The sequence below is a fragment of the Chiloscyllium punctatum genome, chromosome 45, assembly GCF_047496795.1.
Source record: "Chiloscyllium punctatum isolate Juve2018m chromosome 45, sChiPun1.3, whole genome shotgun sequence".
In the NCBI taxonomy this organism is placed as follows: Eukaryota; Metazoa; Chordata; class Chondrichthyes; order Orectolobiformes; family Hemiscylliidae; genus Chiloscyllium; species Chiloscyllium punctatum.
The window spans coordinates 50,315,273-50,337,477 of NC_092783.1; the positions used below are offsets into that span (position 1 = coordinate 50,315,273).

Consider the following 22,205-nt stretch of genomic DNA (forward strand, 5'->3'; position numbering starts at 1 on the left):
TGTGACACTTTGGAATGTCTGCTTAGCCAGCCTCCCAGCTTTCTCCTCCTGTAAACTGCAGCTCATCCAAAATTCTTCCATCTGTATCCTGTCTTCACTTATCATCCCTATCTGAACTAACTGCTCATAATCGCAATGTGTCCCTGATTATTCAGTGTTGCAGATCTGAAATTCCTGTCCTCGTATTTAAGTTCGTCCTTGCTGCTGTTCTATAATTCACCAAAATTGGACGCTGCTTCGCATGCTGCCCAAACTGGAATTCTCTCCTTTAAATGTCTCTGCTTCTCTTCCTTTCTTCCTTTTATGCTTTCTCTTAACGCTTGCCTAATTCAATCAAGTCTTTCTTCCTGTCCTTCTATTTATCTTTTCTTTTGCCCTGGTTCCTTTTGAAAAGATTTGAGATGTGTTAAAGATACTGTGTAAGTAAGTGTAAGATGTCGTGGTGGTTTAGCTCAATTTCTTCCCTTGAGATTTCTGATTTCACTGACATGACAGCAGCTAGTTAGGGAGTGGTATTAGTTGTGGAAAGGTTTCTTGTTCTTAAATGGAGGCATTTAGGTTATTGGCTGAAAGTGGGCAACATTTTTGTTCTTCAACATTAAGTTTACTTTAAATGGAAATGCTTTCATCCAAACCTTTGGCCTACTGAACATTGTCAGAAATTTCCTCAGCTCTGGAGTGTATTGCTTACTATTTTGGAGCTATGCAATTCTTTGGATTTGTGAATGCTGTTTTCATGTTGCTGCTGCTGGAATCTGGAGTCTAGAATCCAAGATCCAACTTTAGTGTCTACAGAAACGTGGCTCCAGTGTTCCTCTGGAGCTGTTGTAACTCAGTTTTTCATTGGTTTTTAGAGCTGTAAGCATAAGGCAGCTGAGTTTAATAAACACTAGGGATTGTCTCATTGATGCTAACCTTTCGGAATCTAAAATAATATTTAAAGCAGCTGTACAAGGTTGCCAGTACCAACCCCTCTTAAAGTATCAGCAGTCCATGTACAATGTAACAGCCTTGCTCAGCTGTAGCACATTTCCCTTGGAGTCAAATCTCACTCCAGAGTTTGAGCATATAATCTGGGTTGACACTTCAGTGTAGTACAGCAAGAGCACTGCACTATCAAAAATACAGCCTTTTCGATTAGACATTATTGTCAAAGCCTCGTCTGTCCTCATTAGGTTGTAAGCGATCCTGCTGCGCTACTAAAAAGGTGACTAAGAGTTTTTCACCTTGACCCTAAAAATCTATCCCTCGATCAGCAGTACTAAAACCGATTAATTGGCAGTTTATCTCCCATTTGAGTTCTCGAGTGAATTTGATGCACTTCCTTATAGTAACCACACTTCAAAAGATTTTCTGGGGTAGAAAGTACTTTGGGATGCCATAAAGTCCTGAAAAGTACTTCACAAATGGAAGTTTGTTCTTTTCAAGACTGGCACCCCCTAGCATTCTGTCTGATCTTGCCATATATAATGCCATACCTAAAAACCATGTAGACCAGGAGGGTTCTGTGATAAGTCCGATGATGGATACTTACATTTTTGTCAAGGTTCTTGAAACAAAGAAAATGTACTTCCATGTAATTGTTCGTCCTGGGTGTGTGCTTGATCTTGACCAACAAGACAGCTTGGTCCCTGTCTTGTTAATGATGCTTGTAACTCTCCGAGCATACCAAATAAGATCCTAGAGGGAGGCCTTGTAACTGTAGTAGCCTGAGAAAGAGGTAGTGGTCTCAGTATGGGGTTTAAGTGCGTAATGCACCATGTGGTCAGGGATCAAACATGAAACTTGATGGTCTGTGTGATTCAATATCTGAGTATTTTCCTGTATTAGTTGAGCTATGCAGTGTGTGGTAATGAAACTCTCTGACCTTGAGTTCTAAAGGAGAAAAATGCAGCCAGAATTGGTACCAGTTTAGCCTTCCTCCACAAACAGCACACACTCTGCCTAAACCTGTACTCGGTTTGTTCAGGAAGTGCCAGTGCCTTTCAGAGAAATAGAGACAATGAAAATTTTATAAAAATGCTTAATTTGCTAGCCAAAAAAGTTCTAATTTTGATTTAAATTTGTTTTTAAAAATATTGAGGAATCTCAGCAATTTGATAATAGATAGTGTGGGACTCATTTACAACAACATGGCAAGCCTTGTGTACAGAGCATAAGTTAATTGTTTGCTATAAAATGAAGAAGGAATAGATATATTCCAAGAATAAAAAATGCACTGTTGGAATTTTTAGTTTCGATCAAGATGTGTCTATGTGTAGATTTCACTGGCATTGACATTTGGTATGACCAATTCATATTCCTGTTTCCTTCGGGAATAGAGTGCTATGAGATGGGTCAGCTTATTGCTAAGTACTAGACCTGTGCCAGTGTAAAGTTATAATTGAACTGGAATATGCTGAGTGGAAAGATGGAATGCCATTCTTCCAAATCATGGGTTTTGAAATATTAAATACACTCCTCTTAGGTTTTGCTTTTCTTTTTGAGAAAAGTTAAATTCCATTAGCACTTGAAAACTGCACTAGTATAATTTGAGAGCATTGATGAATATGAAGTGCAGTTTTTGAAACCAATTATTCCAGAGAGTTAGTGTTAGGTTTTAAAGCGAGTACAGCTGTCAAAATGCAAGTTTTTTTTTCTAAACTCCAGAATACCTATTACATTCATGCCCTGATACTTTCTATTTAATGATCCCTGCACCAATTTGTGGAGTTGTTTTATCTCTGTTTTAAGCACCTTTGATCTAATTCTTTTTTTTGTAGCATGCTCATAATTGTGGGTGAAACGCTTCAAGAAGAAAAAAAATGCTGCAACAAATGACGTGTCTGTGATTCATGTTAATTCTGTTAAGGCCCCCTCACACTTTCTCAATGTGCCTCCTTTGTGCATGTTGATCAAATCAGCCAATTGGAACTTCCATTCATCTCTCTCTGTCATTGATCAATGGCAGAGGCCTAAGTCTGAATGCATGATTTGAACAACTGTCCATCCTGAGCTTCTGCAATCTCTTGGGTGGAGAAGAAATATTTTAAGTGCTGTTTTTAGTAACTATTTTACCTTTTAATCACCTTTTTAAAATAAAAAGTATGTTGGGTGATTTTCTGTCTCTGCCCAGCCGCGTGCAGCTTAAAATTGCTTCTCATTCCTGTGCTACTGTCCTCTAGCTCACAGCTCCCCCCACCCCCTCACCACCCCACTCCGCCTCCGACTCAAAGGTTAACTTGCTGTGTCCCTTCTCCCTTATTGTGTCTTGAAAAGCTTCCTCTGGCCACTGTCTTCACATCAGGACAGTAGGAAAAGAATGTTTAGAAATCTTTTCCTACTGTTTCCACCATGCTGTTTCCTGGGATGAAAGGAAATGCCATGCTAATAGGCCGTCACTGTGGTGCATGGCTTACTTTCTGTGTGCCCCCCCCCCCCTATTCACCTTTGCACATTATTGCAAGGGTTAACTGTACATTTAACGTGCATTCAAGGAAGGCGAGGCATGACAGATGCAACATACATCGTACAGCAGAGTGAACAAATAAATGATGTTAACCCATGCATTAATTTGAATGTCCTGTTTAGGTTTTCTGTTCTCTAACTCAAATGATATTATGACATTATAAATAATGCCACAAAGTAAAATCGAAAACCTTGTTCTGGAATTCCACCTTGTAGTCACAGTTGTGTTATGTCACTTCATATCATTGGCTTTTGGTGAAACCTGCTGTTTGTAATGCTGACCACTTTGTACAATTAAAACCTCGGGCAAGCATATCATCAGAAATTATATAATTTTTTTCATTTTGTTTTACAGTTTTTTGCAGTTCCATTTTCGTATAAGAGTTTTAAATCAAAATTCAACCAAATGAATCTTGACAGCTATGTTGGTAGATAATCTTAGGGTATCTGCATATTAAAATGATAAAAAGGCAATCCTCCACAGCTGTGCATATACCTCTTGGGAAAGAAAGGGAAGTAACAAATAGAATGCAGATGATAACAGTTAGTGATGCTTACAGAAATAGCATTGTCTAAATATTAATATTCTGTTTCACTACAGAAGGTTTCGTTCTCTTAATATATCTCCTGTTGCTAGACTTATTCACTAATTAAAATAGTTAGTATTTTTCGTATGCTGATTTGGGTGGAGGGGTTCGCTTGTTGTTGGACTTAGTACTGAAATGTGTCTTTCTTTTATATTTCAGAGCTGTAAGGTTGACTGCCTGTAATATGGTATCCTGACAGTTCCTAGCAACGTATCGTGGAGGTACAGTGCTGTGACTGTTGCTTGCTGAGATGGTATTTCTTCATACTGTGACAGCTCTGTTGTTGGGAGAAGGTTTAAGAATGTCTAAGTAAGTACAATACTTTCAACCTGATAATGTGTGCAGCCAAGAACATGAATATAGTTGTTTTCTTTATTTTTCCTTTACTGTGCTTAGGAATATGAAGAGGGATAGCACTTCCAAAGGTTAGAATTTGGAATTAATATCCATTAATTGATCTTAAAAATGATTGTGTCAATTGTAGTATTGAAGATAGACTTTGCCTCTTGGCTTTTTGCTTGTGGGTTGTATTCAGTAATCCTTAATTTTCCTTTCAAATTTGCTATGTTCCTCATGAAGCCACAGTTCCATACTGCCAGCCAATACCTTCGGCAATTGACCAGTTTTCTTTGGTTAACCAAGGCAGTGGTGTTGGCGTATTTTTCAGTTGAAGAGAGTTTCACAGGCTAGTTTAATGGTTTATTTATTTCCACTTATACACATTCCAGAACTAGTCACTGTGTAACCCGGGGAGGAAGCTGATCCCAATTGCAGATGGCCAGATGATAACAATTAGTACCCTCTTGTCGATAGATATAGTACTGTGTCACACTTTGGCAATATAGAATTTGATCAAGCAGACTTAGTGTGGCTTTCTGAAGGGAAAATCATGCCCTGCAAACTTAGTAGAATTCTTTGAGAAGGTAACAGGCAGGATGGATATAAGGGAAGCAGGGATATAATATATTTTAGATTTTCAGATGGCATTTGACCAGGGTCTAGACATTAGACTACTTAATAAGAGAAGATCTCATAGTGTTGAAGGTATTATAGATAGAGGATTGGCTAACTAACAGAACATAAAGAGTTGGAACATTTACATGGTCATTTAAGGATGCCAACCTGCAACTAGTGGTGTGCCACAGACATCAGCGCTCGGGAGGTAATTATTTGCAATATATGTTAATGACCAGGATGAGGGAAGTGACTGTATTGATGATGACACAAAAATAGATTGGAAGGCAAGTGTTGAGAATGGTTCTGAAGTCTGTAGTGGGGTATAGACAGATTAAACGAGTGAGCAAACTCTTGATAGATGGAATATAATGTGGGAAAATGTAAGATTTGCACTTTGGCAAGAAAATAGAGGTGGTGAATACTATTTGAATGGAGAAAGACTGCTGAAGGCTATGGAACAGGGGTTTGAAAGTTATCATCCATGAATTACAAAAAGCTGGCATTCAAGTTTAGTTGGTAATAGGCAAGGCCTTTATTTCAAAGAGAATGGGGTGTAAAAACAGGGAGGTCCTGCTAAAACTATTCTCTGCATTAGTAAAACCAGCGATGGGATACTGTAAACAACTTTGGGCCCCTTCATCCAAGGCAAGAGAAACTTCCATTGGAGGCAGTCCAGAGACAGTCACCAGGTTGATAGTGGGTGTGGAGGCATTGTCTTATGAAGAGAGGTTGAGTAGATGGAGCCTGTAATCTTTGGAATTTAGAATGAGAGGTGACTGTTTTCAAGTAGGATACCTAAGAGACTTAACAGGGATGATGGGGAATGGTTGTCTAGGACCAGAGGGCATAACATCAGAAAAAGAGTTGCACCTTTTAAGGCAGATGAAGACTTTCTTCTGAGAGTAGTGAATCTATAGAATTCTTTATTGCAGTAGGTTTTTGAGGCTGGGTTGTTAAGTATATTTAAGGTTGAGTTAGATTTGTAAATAGTAAGCAAATCAAGGGTTGTAGGAAAAAGGCGGGAAAGTGGAGTGGAGGATAATGCAATCAGCCATGAACACGTTGAATGGTGTACTTTCTTTCTCCTGTGTCTTATGGTCTTTAACAGAAACTGCAGCATTGGAAGCGGCACAATCAGGACCTAGCGTTCTTCAGGTTAGATATATCATAGTTAGGTGTTAAATGCCATAAAAACACCGAGACAACAGGGAGAGGTCATTTGGCCCATTATGCTTGTGCTAGCTCTTTGAAAGAGCATTTATGCCCAGTTCAATGCCCTTAGCTTTGCCGTAACTTTGTAAGTTTTGTATACTCCAGCTTGCACTATTTTTGACATGGAGCTTTCCAGATTATAATGATGAAATAAAACTATTTCTCCTCAATACTAAGTCTAGAACTTTTGCTAGTTTTGAATTTGTGACTTGTGGTTATTGATTCATTTGCCAGAGGAACTAATATTTTGTCTATCTGCTCTATCAAAACCTCTATTTAGACACCACTTAAATGTTCCAAGGAGAATAACCTGAACTTTTAAACTCCTCCACACAAATGAAGTCAGTTATCATTGAAATGCTCTTTTCTGAGGTCTTTACATCTGCCCTGAAGTGTGCTGCTGAGAACTGTCCATAATCCTGCTTACTTGTAAATTTTCCAAAATGATATCTCTATGCTGTTGTATTTATAAACCCAAATAAACCATTTGCCTTTTCAATCAACTTGCTGTGAGTTCTTCAGGAATTTCTTTGTCTAGACACCAAGGACTCTCTGTGCATTTACGGTTTTCAAAATTGTACTGTTTATATTGCACGGACTTTCCACGTTGGTTGTCCTAAGTACATCACTTTCACACTTCCCCACAATGAACTTCATTTGTTATTTCACCACCCTGTTTGTCACTCAAATATCTATAATTATTCTCATCACTATCTGCAACTTTATCAAAAGTTCTGTCAAAGAGCAATCCTTTGCTTCTGGTCACTGATCCAATTTTGTACTTTCATTGCCACTTTCCACTTGTTCTGTGGGTTTTGACCTTCTATTAAGCCACCGGTATGGCACTTCTGAATGCCTTCTGGAAATCTGTTTAGGCATGTGCTGTATTAGCTCATCAAAGAATTCATTCAAGTTAGCCAAGTACAATTTGGCTTTAACAAATCTGTACTAGCTCTCTGTGATTAGCTCTTAGCTTTTCAAATGCTAGCTTACTTTGTCTCTCATAATTTTCAGTAGCCCTCCCCACCATCTGAAATAAATGCTGGAAAAATTCAGCAGCCCAGGCAGCATCTGTGAAGAAAGTAAGTTAATGTTGTGGTTCTGTTTGCCGAGCTGGGAATTTGTGTTGCAGACGTTTCGCTCCTGTCTAGGTGACATCCTCAGTGCTTGGGAGCCTCCTGTGAAGCGCTTTTGTGATGTTTCCTCCAGCATTTATAGCGGTTTGAATCTGCCGCTTCCGGTTGTCAGTTCCAGCTGTCGCTGCAGTGGTTGGTATGTTGGGTCCAGGTCGATGTGCTTATTGATTGAATCTGTGGATGAGGGCCATGCCTCTAGGAATTCCCTGGCTGTTTTCTGTTTGGCCTGTCCTATAATAGTAGTATTGTCCCAGTCGAATTCATGTTGCTTGTCATCTGCGTGTGTGTCGTTTCGTGGCTAGTTGGTGTTCATGGATGCGGATCGTTAGCTGTCTTCCTGTTTGTCCTATGTAGTGTTTTGTGCATGGGATTTTGTACACTACACTACATTGAGACATTGTTGATTACTGTTAGCATGATGAGCTCCTCATGTAAAGCATTCTACTTGCCCTAATCCATTTTGCAGATCAGTAGTTCACTCCCTCTTTGTTGTGAATTTGAATACTCCTCTCCTTCCCTGCCTTTAGCTCTGTTTTTCCACATCTATATTAGGGCAGTTAAAGTCATCTCGCATTATTTGCTCTATTTTTGTTAGGTGCCTTTAAATTTGTTATTGATACGTACATAGTCATAGAGATGTGCAGCGTGGAAACAGACCTTTCAGTCCAGTCTGTCCGTGCTGACTAGATTTCTCAGTCCAATCTAGTCCACCTGCCAGCACCCAGCCCATATCCCTCCAAACCCTTCTAATTCATATCTCTTTGCAGTACAAACTCTCTATAACTACTCATTTCAAGCATCAACTTTGGTACATCCCCTTACTGGATTGTTCAGTGTAACATTTCTCATGTTAGCCATCCTTTCAGGCCTATGAAGTGTAATTGCAATTTTGGTGCTGGTCAGGGTTGTGGTCATATCATTACTCTTCAAAAGCATTTTTACGAGTGCCTTTACAGGAAATAGAAGCAATGTCTCCTGTAATTCCTTTAAGTAATTAATATTGCCACAACTCAATTGTGTTTAAAAAATCTAATCAACCTTTCTGTTTGTTATTTCTTTGAAAAGTTCTGAGATGAATGTTAAGTGACTTATCTGTAGAATCCATGTTAATTTTGCCTTTTTCAAGTGTGAAGTAAATTTTGTCTATGCCATAAGCTCTAGTCTGATCTATAACTTCTTGATTTACCACATTTCCATTGAATCCCCAAGACTGTCAACGTTTATTGCTGTCCACATCTCCAGCAGCAACAATGTGGGAAATTGTATTAATAGCCTTTGTATTTCATTTGGATTTTTGATTGTAAACAATCTTGTGCCAGTGATTTATCAGTCTTTAAGTTTGAAGAACATCTTTGGTACGAACTCTTTGAACAATGATTTCCCTTTTGGTTAAGCAAAAACTTTTTTGATGGTTCCACCCCTGTCTCTAATGTAAAGCAAGGATGAGGCCATTGTTAGATCTCTCTGCTGAAAACCCAAAACGCTGCGCAATAAGGACATGAGTACTAGAGACTGCTTTGGAGATATGGCAGGGTGATGCAGGAATTAAAATCCTATAGTTGTGAATGAGGAGTGAGGGTACAACATAAAGTAATGGTACTGTTTTTTTACAGAAGAATGTAAAGTAACCGTTTAGAACAGATTTACAGTTTTGGGAGAGGTATACTGGAGTGAATAGGAAGTAGCCACTGAAGCATCAGGGAAGAGAGAAATAAATTTCTCTACTCTGTTATATGAGCATGGAATGCTTTTCCACAGGAAATGGTTGAGTCTGAGGCCATTGTTTAAGGAAACTGGACAAATATTTGAAATAGATAACGATGCAAGGTTCTGTGGTGCTCGCAAGAAATGACAGATTTAACAATTGCCAGCGAAGTCACTGTATACCAACTGGCTGCCTCTAGGTATTCTTTGCTATTCCTATAATCCAAATAGCCACCTGATCTGTAAAAATGAGGCTTAATTCATATTTTAACATCTTTTCACCACTAATCAATACTTTGACTTTTGTTTCACTAGGTGTATATTTTATTATTATTAATTTTCACTCATTCTTTTAATTCCTTTCTAATCTCCAATTTTTAGTTTTTCTAATTTTATCTGCCCTGTAAAATATATTTTTCTGGTTTCAAAATCTTTAATTGTTTCAATCATCTATATTGCCCAATCTTTGAGCTCTCATTTTTCCTGACTGGAGTATGCTTGATTTTTAACCTATGCCCTTCTGCTATTTAAATACATAATTTCTAATTCTACAATCCTATTTGACAATTTTACCCTCCACTTAATCTGAATAGTGTTCTTTTTTAGCACCATTGTTCTTTCAATCAAGTGTGCTAGCCTTCAAATATTTTCATTCTCAATTTTTATATTGCATATAACTCGTGATTAAAAACCCTGGTTGTGGAGAGAAAAAGCAGTAAGCTCCCTGACATTAATTCTTTAAATATGAAGTACTTTAGATTAATTCCATATTCTGTACTTTGTAGGGGTTAACCAGCATTAGACTTGATTCAGAATTGATGCACTTATCATCTGAGGTTATTGTGATCCTTTGTCACAAACTTGTAGCCCTTTGCTGACTTGATGAAATGGCAGTGAAGGCCTCTTGATATGCCACTCCTGAAATAGTGGCGAGAAGCTGTGTAAAGAAAATGATTTGTCCTTTGTTCTTAACTTTAATAGATAACAGGATATTTGGAAAAGATTCCTGAGAACTGGGGCACTTACAAGGGCTTAGAACTTATCACGAGGAGAGCCTTCTAATTTGATGCTTTACTGCTTATAATTTTTTTTCCCAACAGCTAAAGTTTTTTTTCTCTTTTTGTTTTCCCCTAACAGGTTAAAGCAGTACAGCAGGCCAAGGATACTACAACCAGAACATTTCTGAGAGCTTTTAAAGCCATGGATAGGTGTAAGCATGTAGGGCGTCTGCGACTCGCCCAAAATCACTCCATATTGAATCCCCAGAAGTGGCATTGCATGGACTGTAACACCACTGAATCTGTTTGGGCCTGTCTTAAATGCTCCCACGTGGCATGTGGTCGCTATATCGAGGAGCATGCACTCAAACACTTTGAGGAAACTAGGCATCCTTTGGCTATGGAGGTCAATGAACTTTATGTCTTTTGTTATCTTTGTGACGACTATGTGTTAAATGACAATGCTACAGGGGATTTAAAACTGTTGAGAAGCACTTTAAGTGCAATAAAGAACCAAAAGTGCAGTCCAATGGCACGCAATGGCAGGGCATTGCGGTCAATGGCTTGCGGGGAATCTCCTTGTTCGTTTCAGAAGAATAAAAAAGGGCAGACTCATAGTACGGAGCAGATGTTCACTGCTCTTTGGCACAGACGCCAGTCTTTGCTAACAAAGGCAATGCGCATTTGGTTTGAACAAACAACCAGTGGTAAACGTAGATTGGAAGAAAAGCGGCTACAGGAGGAAATGGACAGAAGAAAGGAGGAAGCAAGGAAGCGGCGACAGGAGCTAAAGCGTAAATTCATGGAGGAGCTGGTCAATGCCCCACCTCGGAAAAGTGCAAGGATTTTATTTCAAATCCGGAAGGAGGACCATATCTCAAAGTGTAAAAAACCAACTGGAAAAAAGGTGCTACAAACTGCCCCTACCTCAAAACGACAAAGGAACAAAATTAAGCGGTATTATGCTACCAAGCGTAAACCAGTGGTAACTCCTGGTGTTACGGGTCTAAGAAATCTTGGTAATACCTGCTACATGAACTCTATCCTGCAAGTACTCAGTCACTTGCAAAAGTTCAGAGAGTGTTTCTTAACCCTTGATCTCTGTGAGACTGAAGAACTATTGGCAAGGACCGCAAATGGCAAAACACGATTGTCTAACAAGGTCACGCTGGGGATTGGTCCTGCATCGTGCATAGCAGGAAGAAACGATCATGTGGGAGCTTCAGGGAGATACAGCATGCCAGCTGGTTTGAACGGAGGTGCCTCTATGGCCAGGAACCTGGAACTTATTCAACCCAAGGAACCTAGTTCGAAGCACATCTCTCTTTGCCATGAACTTCACACACTCTTTCGAGTAATGTGGTCTGGGAAATGGGCTTTGGTGTCTCCGTTTGCTATGTTGCACTCTGTATGGAGCCTGATCCCAGCATTCAGGGGATATGGTCAGCAAGACGCTCAGGAATTTCTTTGTGAATTACTGGACAAAGTGCAGCAGGAGCTGGAATCAGAAGGTACAAAGCACAGGATCCTTATTCCTTTTTCTCAACGGAAGCTCACCAAGCAGGTTCTCAAGGTGGTGAACACCATCTTTCATGGGCAGCTGCTCAGTCAGGTAAATGAAAATGACAGTGTGTGCAGTCTTATTTTAATTTAATTCTTCATTCCTGATCTGATCTTGTCAAGATGAAGGATGACAATGCTGCTGAATGGAATACTTTCTACTTTGTAGTCAGTGACAGCACTCTTCTATCAGTTATCACATGCATGAGATGTAGCAGTAAAGTTGCCTGAGCTAAATATAAAAGTTAAAGCCATGTCCTTTTGGCATTGCCATCTTTCACATTTTTTAATGAAAACTGAAAAAAGATTGCTTTGCAACTGAGAATGTGATCCCTTTTCATTTCCAACCTGTTAGCATGTGTTATTTAGTGATCATTTTTTTTTCAGCAATACTCGCAAGAGTATGTTCAAGGTATTTCTAATCTTGGATTTTAACTTTTTAGTTACAATCTCACTGCTGTCCTGAAGGTGCTGTTTGTTATTGCAGCCTGGTTCCCGGGGTGCCTGTAGCCATCTGTTACTGTGCCCAAGTGATGATTCTTAACATATGTGTCTTGATAATGAGTCTTGGCAAGCTATTTGACTGTGGAAAGCATCAGAATTAAGCCCAACCTTGTACTTTCCCCCATCATCCACCAAGTACTGTTCAGTCTTGAGTGGAAATGTGAATTCTTTTTGCTTTGTAACTTCCTTTGGTTCCTCATTTCTTCTGTCTACACCTCCCCCCCCCCCCCCCCCCCCCCCCCCACCCACCCACCCCCACCTTGCCAACCACACCACCACCACCACCATTCCCAACAGAGTAAAGCATACTGCTGAAGGGGATCCTTTTTCACAAAAATAGAGGCTGAATAATAATCTGTCTGATGTGACTTATGTCCCATAAATTGGTTGAACTAATAATTTATCGGTTCATCGTAAGCCTGACGCATTTTACATCGTTCATGGTCCAGAACTCTGTTCATATTTTCCTCGTAGAGCACCAGGAAGATATGCGACCCGTTCTGTTCCCGTTCTGACCCGTTTTTGGGTAACTGCATGTTCCTAGTCACCCTACCTGGACTTTTACATTGCTTCAAAGGGTGGTAAATCTACAGCATGCAGCAACTATGTCATAATTGGGAATTGTTTCAATTAAAGGCGATTCTTTAATCGAATTGTTTGATGAAACGGTCACAAAAGATTCTGTCAGAAATATGCACCCATGTTTTTGATGTAACTCCCTCTCAGGATAGAGATGGGATGTCTGTTATCGAATTGCCTTTGTGTCTTTTATTTGCTTCGCTGTGCTCATTTTATAATGGTCTGATCCAGCTGCTCCTCTAAATTCCCAAGGTATCCGCTAGAATACCTTTAGGTCAGCTCATTTACATTGCACGCTGCCCTACTGTCTACTGCAAAGTGAAACCCCAGCAGTATTAAATCTGAACATGTGTAAGTATGATGATTCAGGTCGGGCAATTGTGCACTTTATGCTTTTCCTACCCTATTTAAATAAACAGCAGCTTCCAAAAACAGCCCTGTACTGTGAATAAGATGCCGCCTGTGACTCCAGAGGCGCACAGCTTCACCTCAGCAGGTGGCTTCATTCCTGTCTCCAGGGGCAAGGTAGAGGAACAGGAATGGGCCAACCAGGAATTGGAACACTGTGTTCCTGACTGTTGAACAGCTGTACCACACACTGTTCCTGCAAGAGCACTGCTCCAACATTGCTGCCACTGTCATCAGCATTGTTGCCATGTATAAATAGCATGAATTTAGAGGGAAGCTGTCATATTTTAAAATTGCTTCCACCAGCATGCATTATGCAATATAATGAGCTTTCTTTTTGCGGAACTGGATTTCTGAGGTCTACCTTGGAGGTATAATACTGCAGGACCCACTTGCAAGAATTTGCCCATGTTACCAGGGGTTTGCGGGTTTAAAAGGTACTCTAGTATAGTTACCAGATTTTATTCTTATCTGTTTAAACCTTCAGTGCAAGCAGCAAATTTCAACTGTGTTAGCAGAGGTTGCAGTCTGAAAGATGAGCAAATATTTCCTTCAGAAGAAACATTTCCAAGAAAATCATCTTAGTGGGTTGTTGGGTCTATCCTTTCAATAGTGAGAAATATTGCATATCAATTTGAATTATAATCCAGATACAGACACTGTCTAATTTAGGATCTTGTCAAGATTTTAAAGAGGACAAAGCATGTAAATAAATAAGCCCAAAAAGCGACATCAGGAATTGTTTATCCAGTGTCCGATTGTTTGATACTTTTCATGTTTTGTTTGGTCACTCAAGGTACGAGAATATATTCCACAAAGTGGCTCGATGTGGGTTATGGGCCCCTTCCCATGTGTCAGCCAAAACGGTGACTGCTAATGGGTGTTTGTGTGGAACTGCAGAGCTGAATCTCTGCAAATCTTTGCATTGCTACATATGAATTGCAATGGGGCATTATTCAGCAGTTGGGAACAGAAACCCAGGCATTCTCCCAGATTGGAAACTTAGATCAGTGGTCCCTCCCTGTGGCTACTTCTGCACTTCATAGAAGCTAAGCATTGGCCGAAACCTGCGAGCAGGGTTCCATTTGGGCTTCAGGTGCTGCCTGTTGTAATGTGACAAGACAATGGACAGTGGAGTAGAGAAACATACCTCCATTTTTTCCTTTGAAATCTGTCTGCATTGGTTATGTAAAAATATAAACAGCATTAGATTTGACAACAGATAGTAAGTTTACAGATGACACCAAAATTGGAGGTGTAGTGGACTGTGAAGAAGGTTACCTCAGGTTACAACAGGATCTTGATGAGATGGGCCAATGGGCTGAGAAGTGGTAGTTGGAGTTTAATTTAGATAAATGCGAGGTGCTGCATTTTGGGAAAGCAAACCTTAGCAGGACTTACACACTTAATGGTAAGGTCCTAGGGAGTGTTGCTGAAGAAAGAGATGTTGGAGTGTGGGTTCATAGCTCCCTGAAAGTGGAGTCGCAGGTAGATAGGATAGTGAAGAAGGCATTTGGTATGCTTTCCTTTATTGGTCAGAGTATTGAGTATAGTAGTTGGGAGCTCATGTTGCAGCTGAATAGGATATTGGTTAGGCCACTTTGGAATATTGTGTGCAATTCTGGTCTCCTTCCTATCTGAAAGATGTTGTAAAACTTGGAAGGCTTCAGAAAAGATGTACAAAGATGTTGCCAGGGTTGGAGGATTTGAGCTATAGGGAGAGGCTGAACAGGCTGGGGCTGTTTTCCCTGGAGACTGAGGGGTGACCTTATAGAGATTTATAAAATCATGAGAGGCATGGATAGGATAAATCGAGAAAGTCTCTTTCCTGCGGTGGGGGAGCCCATAGGTTTAGGGTGAGAATGGAACAATATAAGAGACCTAAGAGGCAACTTTTTCACGTAGAGGGTGGTACGTGTATGAAATGAGCTACCAGAGGAAGTGGTGGAGGCTGGTACAATTGCAATATTTAAAAGGCATTTGGATGGGTATATGAATAGGAGGGGTTTGGAGGGATATGGGCCAGGCGCTGGCAGGTGGGACTAGATTGGTTGGGATATCTGGTCAGCACGGATGAGTTGGACCACATTTACGTGCTGTACATCTATATGACTCTATAACAGAAGTGAAGCTGTGTAATTGTGCTAATTCATAGCTGTGAATCCCCACGCACAAAATTTTAAATTCTCATCTGAACTTGTATCTCCTCCAAGCCTTTTTACTTCTCTATCCAATATTTGCCAAAGTCCCAAGGACCTCCTGTTCCAAATCCTCTGTTACATACCCAGAGGACTTCAGTGCAGCCACCGTAGAAAGATTTTTTTTGTTTGTGCAAAGCAACATCTACAAACCACACAGCAGATACAGGGTAAAGGCAATGCTCCATTTTTAAGGTGCTGTGTGTTTGCCATACGTCCACACTGGATAGTCTGAAATCTAATGGCCTTGCAAACCCTAAACTGATTTATTGGTGTGTGGCTTGCTCTAAGCAACTCTCAAATACCCCCTAGTGGCCATTGCAGGAGTAGCAATGACAAATGTGGATTTGGATTTCCTGCCCACCTGCAGCACACTTGTCAGAATCTGGAATCTGTCGCATGCTGGAATCTGTACTGAAAACAAAACAAAAAGCTTGCTTTCTCTCCATGGAAGCTGCCTGACCCACTCTGAACTCTAGCATTTTTTTCAGAACTCTCTTGTAGTTTCCCTATGAAATTAAAGTCAAATGGAGGTGAAAAATCCAAAGTAAGGCAGAGAACGTCTGAATTTTAAACTGCTACAGCTCAGGAGAAATCTATCCAGTCCATCATGCCATGTGTCCTCTCTGAAAGAGCTGTCTGCTTGGTTTTACTCTTCGTCCTTCTCTTTAAACCCAGTATGGCTCTTGCAGGGGAAAACACCGTTATGATGTGGAGGAGTTCATGGTGATGCCAGGATTTTGCATGTCACAGCCAACGTAATTCCAGGCTTCCATACTGGACTTCAAATTCGTTAGGTAGGATGTAACAGAATATGAAGAGCAGGAAAGTTTTTTTTTTAAAAAGCATATCATCTAAATGGTGAGAGTGTGTGCAGTTCTATGATGCAGAGAAATTTGGGTGTCAGAGATGTACAGCACAGAAACAGACTCTTCGGTCCAGCTCGTCCACGCCGACCAGATATCCCAACCCAATCGAGTACCATTTGCCAGCACGTAGTCCATATCCCTGTAAACCCTTCCTATTCATATACCCATCCAAATGCCTTTTAAATGTTGCGATTGTACCAGCCTCCACCACTTCCTCCTGGCAGCTCGTTCCATACACGCACCACCCTCTGCATGAAAACGTTGCCCCTTAGGTCCCTTTTATATCTTTCCCTTCTCACCCTAAACCTATGCCCTCTAGTCCTGGACTCCCCCACCTCAGGGAAAAGACTTTGTCTATTTATCCTATCCATGCCCCTCATGATTTTGTAAACCTGTATAAGGTCACCCCTCAACCTCCCACGCTCCAGGGAAAACAGCCCCAGCGTTTTCATCCTCTCCCTATAGCTCAAATCCTCCAACCCTGGCAACATCCTTGTAAATATTTTCTGAACCGTTTCAGGTTTCACAACATTCTTCCAATGGGAAGGAGACCAGAATTACACGCAATATTCCAACCTTGAGCATGAATCACATAACGTTACAATGCAGGCACTGCAAGCAATTAGAAACGCTAATAAAGAAAATATAAGTTATCATGAGAAGAGCTGAACACTAAAGTGGGGAGGTTTATGCTGCAGTCATATAGAGGCACCAGTGAGAGCAAATCTGGAGCAGTCTGCACAGTATTGGCCACCTTATTTAAGTACGCACAGAGGAATCTTGATTATCCAAACAACACGGATAGGGTGTATTTTGTTTGGATAATCGAATGTTCGGATAATCAAACAACAGATAACACCGTTTAGCCAAACATTGGGATCTTGTAATCTTGTCCAGATAATCCAAAATTCGGATAATCGAATGCTTTCACCTGTTAAGGGGATTCTCTACAACATTGAGCCTCATCCGACTGCCGCTCAGACCTTGCACACACCAATCTTCACAGCTATAAGCATTATGTTATGGGGATAGGAGCCACAGACTGGATTGCATTCCCTTACAAATATGGCAGAGTAAGGATGATCGAATTGAGCTGTGTATGATTAAAAGCATTTGATAAGAGTAAATGAAGAGAAACTATTTCCCCTGATGCACAGTCTGGAATAAGGAGGTGTTACTTTAAAATTAGAACTCGGTGATTCTGAGGCATTTTCAGGAAGCATAGCATTGCACCAGTGATAGTGGTAACGTAGAATTCATAAGTTAAAAATCACACAACACCAGGTTATAGTCCAACAGGTTTAGTTGGAAGCGCACTAGCTTTCAGAGCGACACTCCTTCATCAGGTGATTGTGGAGGGCTCGATCGTAACACAGAATTTATAGCAAAAATTTGCAGTGTAATGTAACTGAAATTATACATTGAAAAATTGATTGTTAAGCCTTTCATCCGTTAGAATACAGTGATAGTTTCACTTCTTTCATGTGTAAATCACAAAACCCTTTTTTTAAAGTTGCATTCTCCGGTTAGCTGTTAACAATGGTGATAGCTAGATAATATGTTGAAGGTGTTTGCCCCCTGTGTTCTCTGTCTATGACCTGATGTTTAGATTGATTCTAATCTAAAAAGTGAGATAAGAGTTTTACATAAATTCATGCAGTTTTTGAGCTCAGAGTTCTACATGAATGTATGCAGTTTTTGAGCAAAGTGCAACGTAACTCTGCAAGTACAAAAAAATTCACCACACAATATGTGTGCGCATGTGGGTCTTTGTCTGTCTGTCTGTCTGTCTGTCTTTGGTGGGGGTTGTGAGTGTGAGAAGATGTGCGTGTATATAGTGAGTGCAGAGTGTCTTAAATCTGTGAGGGCGTGCATGTGTGGGTGTCTGTGTGTGCATCTGTGTGTATCTGTGTCTATGTGTATGTGAGAGTGTGTATTTGTAGGAATATCTGTGTGTGTAGTGTAATGGTGATCACCTGTAATTTGACATGAACCCAAGGTCCCAGTTGAGGCCCTCCCTATGGGTACCGAACTTAGCTATCAGCTTCTGCTCGGCCACTTTCCTCTGCTGCCTGTCCCGAAGTCCACCTTGGAGGATGGTCACCCGAAGGTCCAAGGCTGAATGTCCTGGGCCACTGAAGTGTTCCCCAACTGGGAGGTTATGATACACCTTTGGTGCAGGTGGGTCTTAATCCAAACCTCCTGGCTGAGAGGTAGGGACACTACTACTGCACCACAAGAGTCCATTAAGTATCCCTTCAAGTAACAACCAATCAATGTGCTCCATCTGCATATAGTTAACCACAATTGATGTGTAATTAACATTGAGCCCCTCTTCCTGATGTAAAATCATCTCTCCTGCAGTTTTGACAATTTACCTGTTTGTTATTTTGATTTGTGCTAAAGTGGGCCATCTTCACAACTCAACGTCACATGATGCCTCTGTATTCAGTATTACCCGTGAATGGCACAAACAAACAATGTTCCCCTTCGCCTCATTTCACGTTTCCTTATATCTAAAACTTTGAGTGGCCCCAAGTTATCAGGAATTTTTTTTGTCTAATTATAAAAGTTAGTTTCATCTCTTCAGCCTTCTGTCCATCATGAAAACCTTGAAAAAGCTTTTCACCTTTAAACAGGATAGGCAAACCCACAACTTACATTTGAGATGTTTGCAGTAGGTTTAAATTCATCAGACGGCCAGAACATCACTCCAATACTCATTCTACTGAAGAATATTTACATAGGGAAATTCCTGATGAAATTTAATGCAGGGAATTTTAAAGTGATGCATGTTGGTAGGAAGAATAAGGGCACACTGTGTAATATAAAGGGTGCAATTCTAAAGCGGGTGCAGGAGAAGAGACTTTTGGGGCTGTGTTTGCATAAATCGCTCTTGGTGGCTAACTGACTTGGGAGAGTGATTAAAATGACAAATTGGATCGTGGGCTTTATAAACAGACCTAAAATATGAAAGAAAGGATCTTCTTATTAAATTAAAGTAGAAAATGCTAGAAATATACAGCAGGTCTGGTGGCATTTGTGAAGGAAGGAACAGGGTTAATTTTTCAGGTCTTTCATCAGAACATATGGAGTTTTGATAAATGTTTTATAAGACTAGGTTTTTGCCTTTAATTGTGTTATTCTACCTAATTCTAGGTACTGTAATTTTGTAAGAATTTGTAGGCTTCAGATACATGGATTGGATAAGTTGGGATTGGCTGCCTTAGAGATGTGGGAAGGAGCTGAAAATGTGTTGCTGGAAAAGCACAGCAGGTCAGGCAGCATCCAAGAAGCAGGACAATCTATGTTTCGGGCATGAGCCCTTCAGGAATGAGGAAAGTGTGCCAAGCAGGCTAAGATAAAAGATGTGGAAAGGAGACTTGATAGAAGTATTCAAAATCACAAGGTAACTGGACAACTGCAGATAGAAACTGTTCCCACTGGTGGAAGCGTCAAGAGGCACCGGCTTTTGCCCGAAACGTTGATTTTGCTGCTCGTTGGATGCTGCCTGAACTGCTGTGCTCTTCCAGCACCACTAATCCAGTATTTGATTTTCAGCATCTGCAGTCATTGTTTTTACCTTACCGATTTTAAGGTGATTGACAAAAGGAAAACACAGCAAGGAGGAAAAACATCTTCATGCAGTGAGTGTTTAGTGTCTCGAATGTGCTGCATCCGTATTTGTTGGAGGAGAATTGAATAGTCACTTTCAAACGGGAATTCATAAGCACCTGATGGGAGAAATTTAGAGGACAATGGGGAATGGGCAGAGCAGTACCATTGGTTGAGTTGCTGTTGCAGAGAGCTGACATGGACATGCTGGGATGAACTAATCTATAGTTCCATAACAATGTAATCTTCCATCATTCCCCTAACTTTTTCAGATGCTGACTAGTGAATGTAATGTGAAGAAACATTTTTAACCAACCTTCACAAAGGCAATTTACTTAAGTTCAGTTGAGGTGAAAATAATATCTTAATTTCTGTCACAAAATGCTGATCACTAAAAGTTGCCATTTATAAAGTTTCACCATGTCATTGACTTTCCCTCTTTGCTGCCGGGCCAGGTGTGTGTGTACACCTATCAGAAATGCCATGCAGACAATAAACAGCCAATGTAAATAAAAACAGAAAATGCTGGAGAAACTGAGCAGGTCTGCTCCAAAGAATCACACCAGACCCAAAATGTTGCTTTTCTCTCTCCACCGATGTTGCCAGACTAGAGTTTCTCCAGCACTTTTATTGCAGATTTCCAACATTCACAGTATTTTGCTTTTAAGCAGACCTTGTATTGTATGTGCAAGGATCTCTTTAAACTGGGGTTGGTTGGTGTTAAGTTTAAACTGATTTCTAACAGCTCTATGACCCCTTTAAGTGCATTTTTTTTCTTTAATGTCAGTGGGAGTGTCCTAATAGACTTCTCGCTTGATGCCTGATTGCTACAAAGAAAAAGCCTGTGAATAAGTAAATATTTCTCCCCTCCCCATACAACTCTTGTACTCCCTCATGCATAAAAAAATCTGTTCACTCTGTGGTCTCCCAGAATTTGAGGCATTCAAATGGGACTCTCAGCAGGAAACAGTTTGGGTATCACTGCTTTCAGATGTCTGCCGTTGTGTACATGCTAAAGAGATTGTGCAGTGTGACAAATGAGCCGTGCACAGCTTGGGGAATTTTGAAGGAACTATGACCAGCACATGACTAAAGAAAAGGAAAATTTTGGGTTTAGACAGTACAGATTGATCTATGGTAAATGGCTGAAATTTCCTCTTGCACGGGCATTTTTTTAACTGTTACGTAATTGAACTAAGAACTTAATATTTTAGTTTCACAAAATACATTCGGTTGGCAATTAAATTCTCTGATCTATCAATCCTCTGGAATTAAACAAAACTCGAGCTCTTGCTTTTGTTATTTTCAGTGATCATCCTAAATTACCAGCATATTCATACAAACAAACAAATTAGGAGCCTGAGTAGGCCATTTAGTCCCTTTGAGTCTGCACTACTGTTTAATGATAGAGTGGCTGATCTGATTGTGGCCTCAACTCTACTTTCCTGCCTACCCATGATATCCTTTGTTAGTCAGGAATCAGTCAACCTTTGCCTTTAAAAATATTCAACAACCCCCAACCTCCGCACCCCTTGAGAGAAAAATGTCCAAAGATTCGCTACCCTTGGAAGTGAGACATTTTTCTCCCGTCAGTCTTGGATGAGCAACCCTTTATTTTTAGTGTCCCCTAGTTCGAGTGTCTCCCACAAGGGGAAATATCTTTTCAGTATCCACCCTGTCAAGTTCATTCAGGATTTTCTTTAAGATCACCTCTCGTTTTTGTAAACTCCAACAGGTGCAGGCCCAGTCTGTCCAAATTTTCTTCATGTGGTAATGTCCTTATCTCAGGTATCCATTAAATGAGTGGTCTCTGAACTGCTTCAAATGCATTTCTGTCCTTTCTTGGAGATGCAAAAACTGTAAGGTGTACTCCAAATATGGTGTCCCTATGCAATTGTCACAGAGCAACCCAATTTTACATCCGATTCCCCTTGCAATAGACAGCAACATTCCATTTGCCGTAATCACCTGCTGTACCTGCATAAAACCTTTTGTAATTTATGTAACTGGACATTGGATGCTGCCTGAACTGCTGTGCTCTTCCAGCACCACTAATCCAGTACCCCAATCTCTCTGTCCCTCAGAGTTCTGCAGTCTCTCTCTTTAAATAATGTACTGTTTTTCTATTCTTCCAGGCAAAGTAGATAAGTTCATGTTTTCACACATTATGTTCCATTTGCCCAATGTTCCCTGATTGACCTAATCTATTTGTATCTCATTGCAGAATCCTTGTGTCTTCTTCATTACTTAGTTTCCTCTATCTTTGTGCCATCAGCAAAAGTTAGCATCCAGATAATATTTGGTTCCTTCATCCTGAATTGATATACTTTTGTAGGTAATTGAGGTCCCAGCCAATCATCGATGTCCATGTCCCACAAATGAATAAGTTGTTTAAAAATTCCTGTGGCACCCCTCTTGTCAGATTCTGCCA

The 22,205-nt window shown here is 40.4% G+C and overlaps 1 protein-coding gene across 2 annotated transcripts in view; it reads left to right on the forward strand.

The window, feature by feature from the left end:
• Positions 1–22,205, forward strand: part of usp49 (ubiquitin specific peptidase 49) — a 68,198-nt gene that overhangs the window by 21,375 nt on the left and 24,618 nt on the right. For both annotated transcript variants that reach the window (XM_072563723.1, XM_072563724.1), the window contains exons 2-3: positions 4,194–4,343; positions 10,181–11,653. In XM_072563723.1, the coding sequence (XP_072419824.1) occupies positions 10,244–11,653 (1,410 nt within the window). In that variant the 5' untranslated portion in view covers positions 4,194–4,343; positions 10,181–10,243. The remainder of the gene's footprint in view (positions 1–4,193; positions 4,344–10,180; positions 11,654–22,205) is intronic.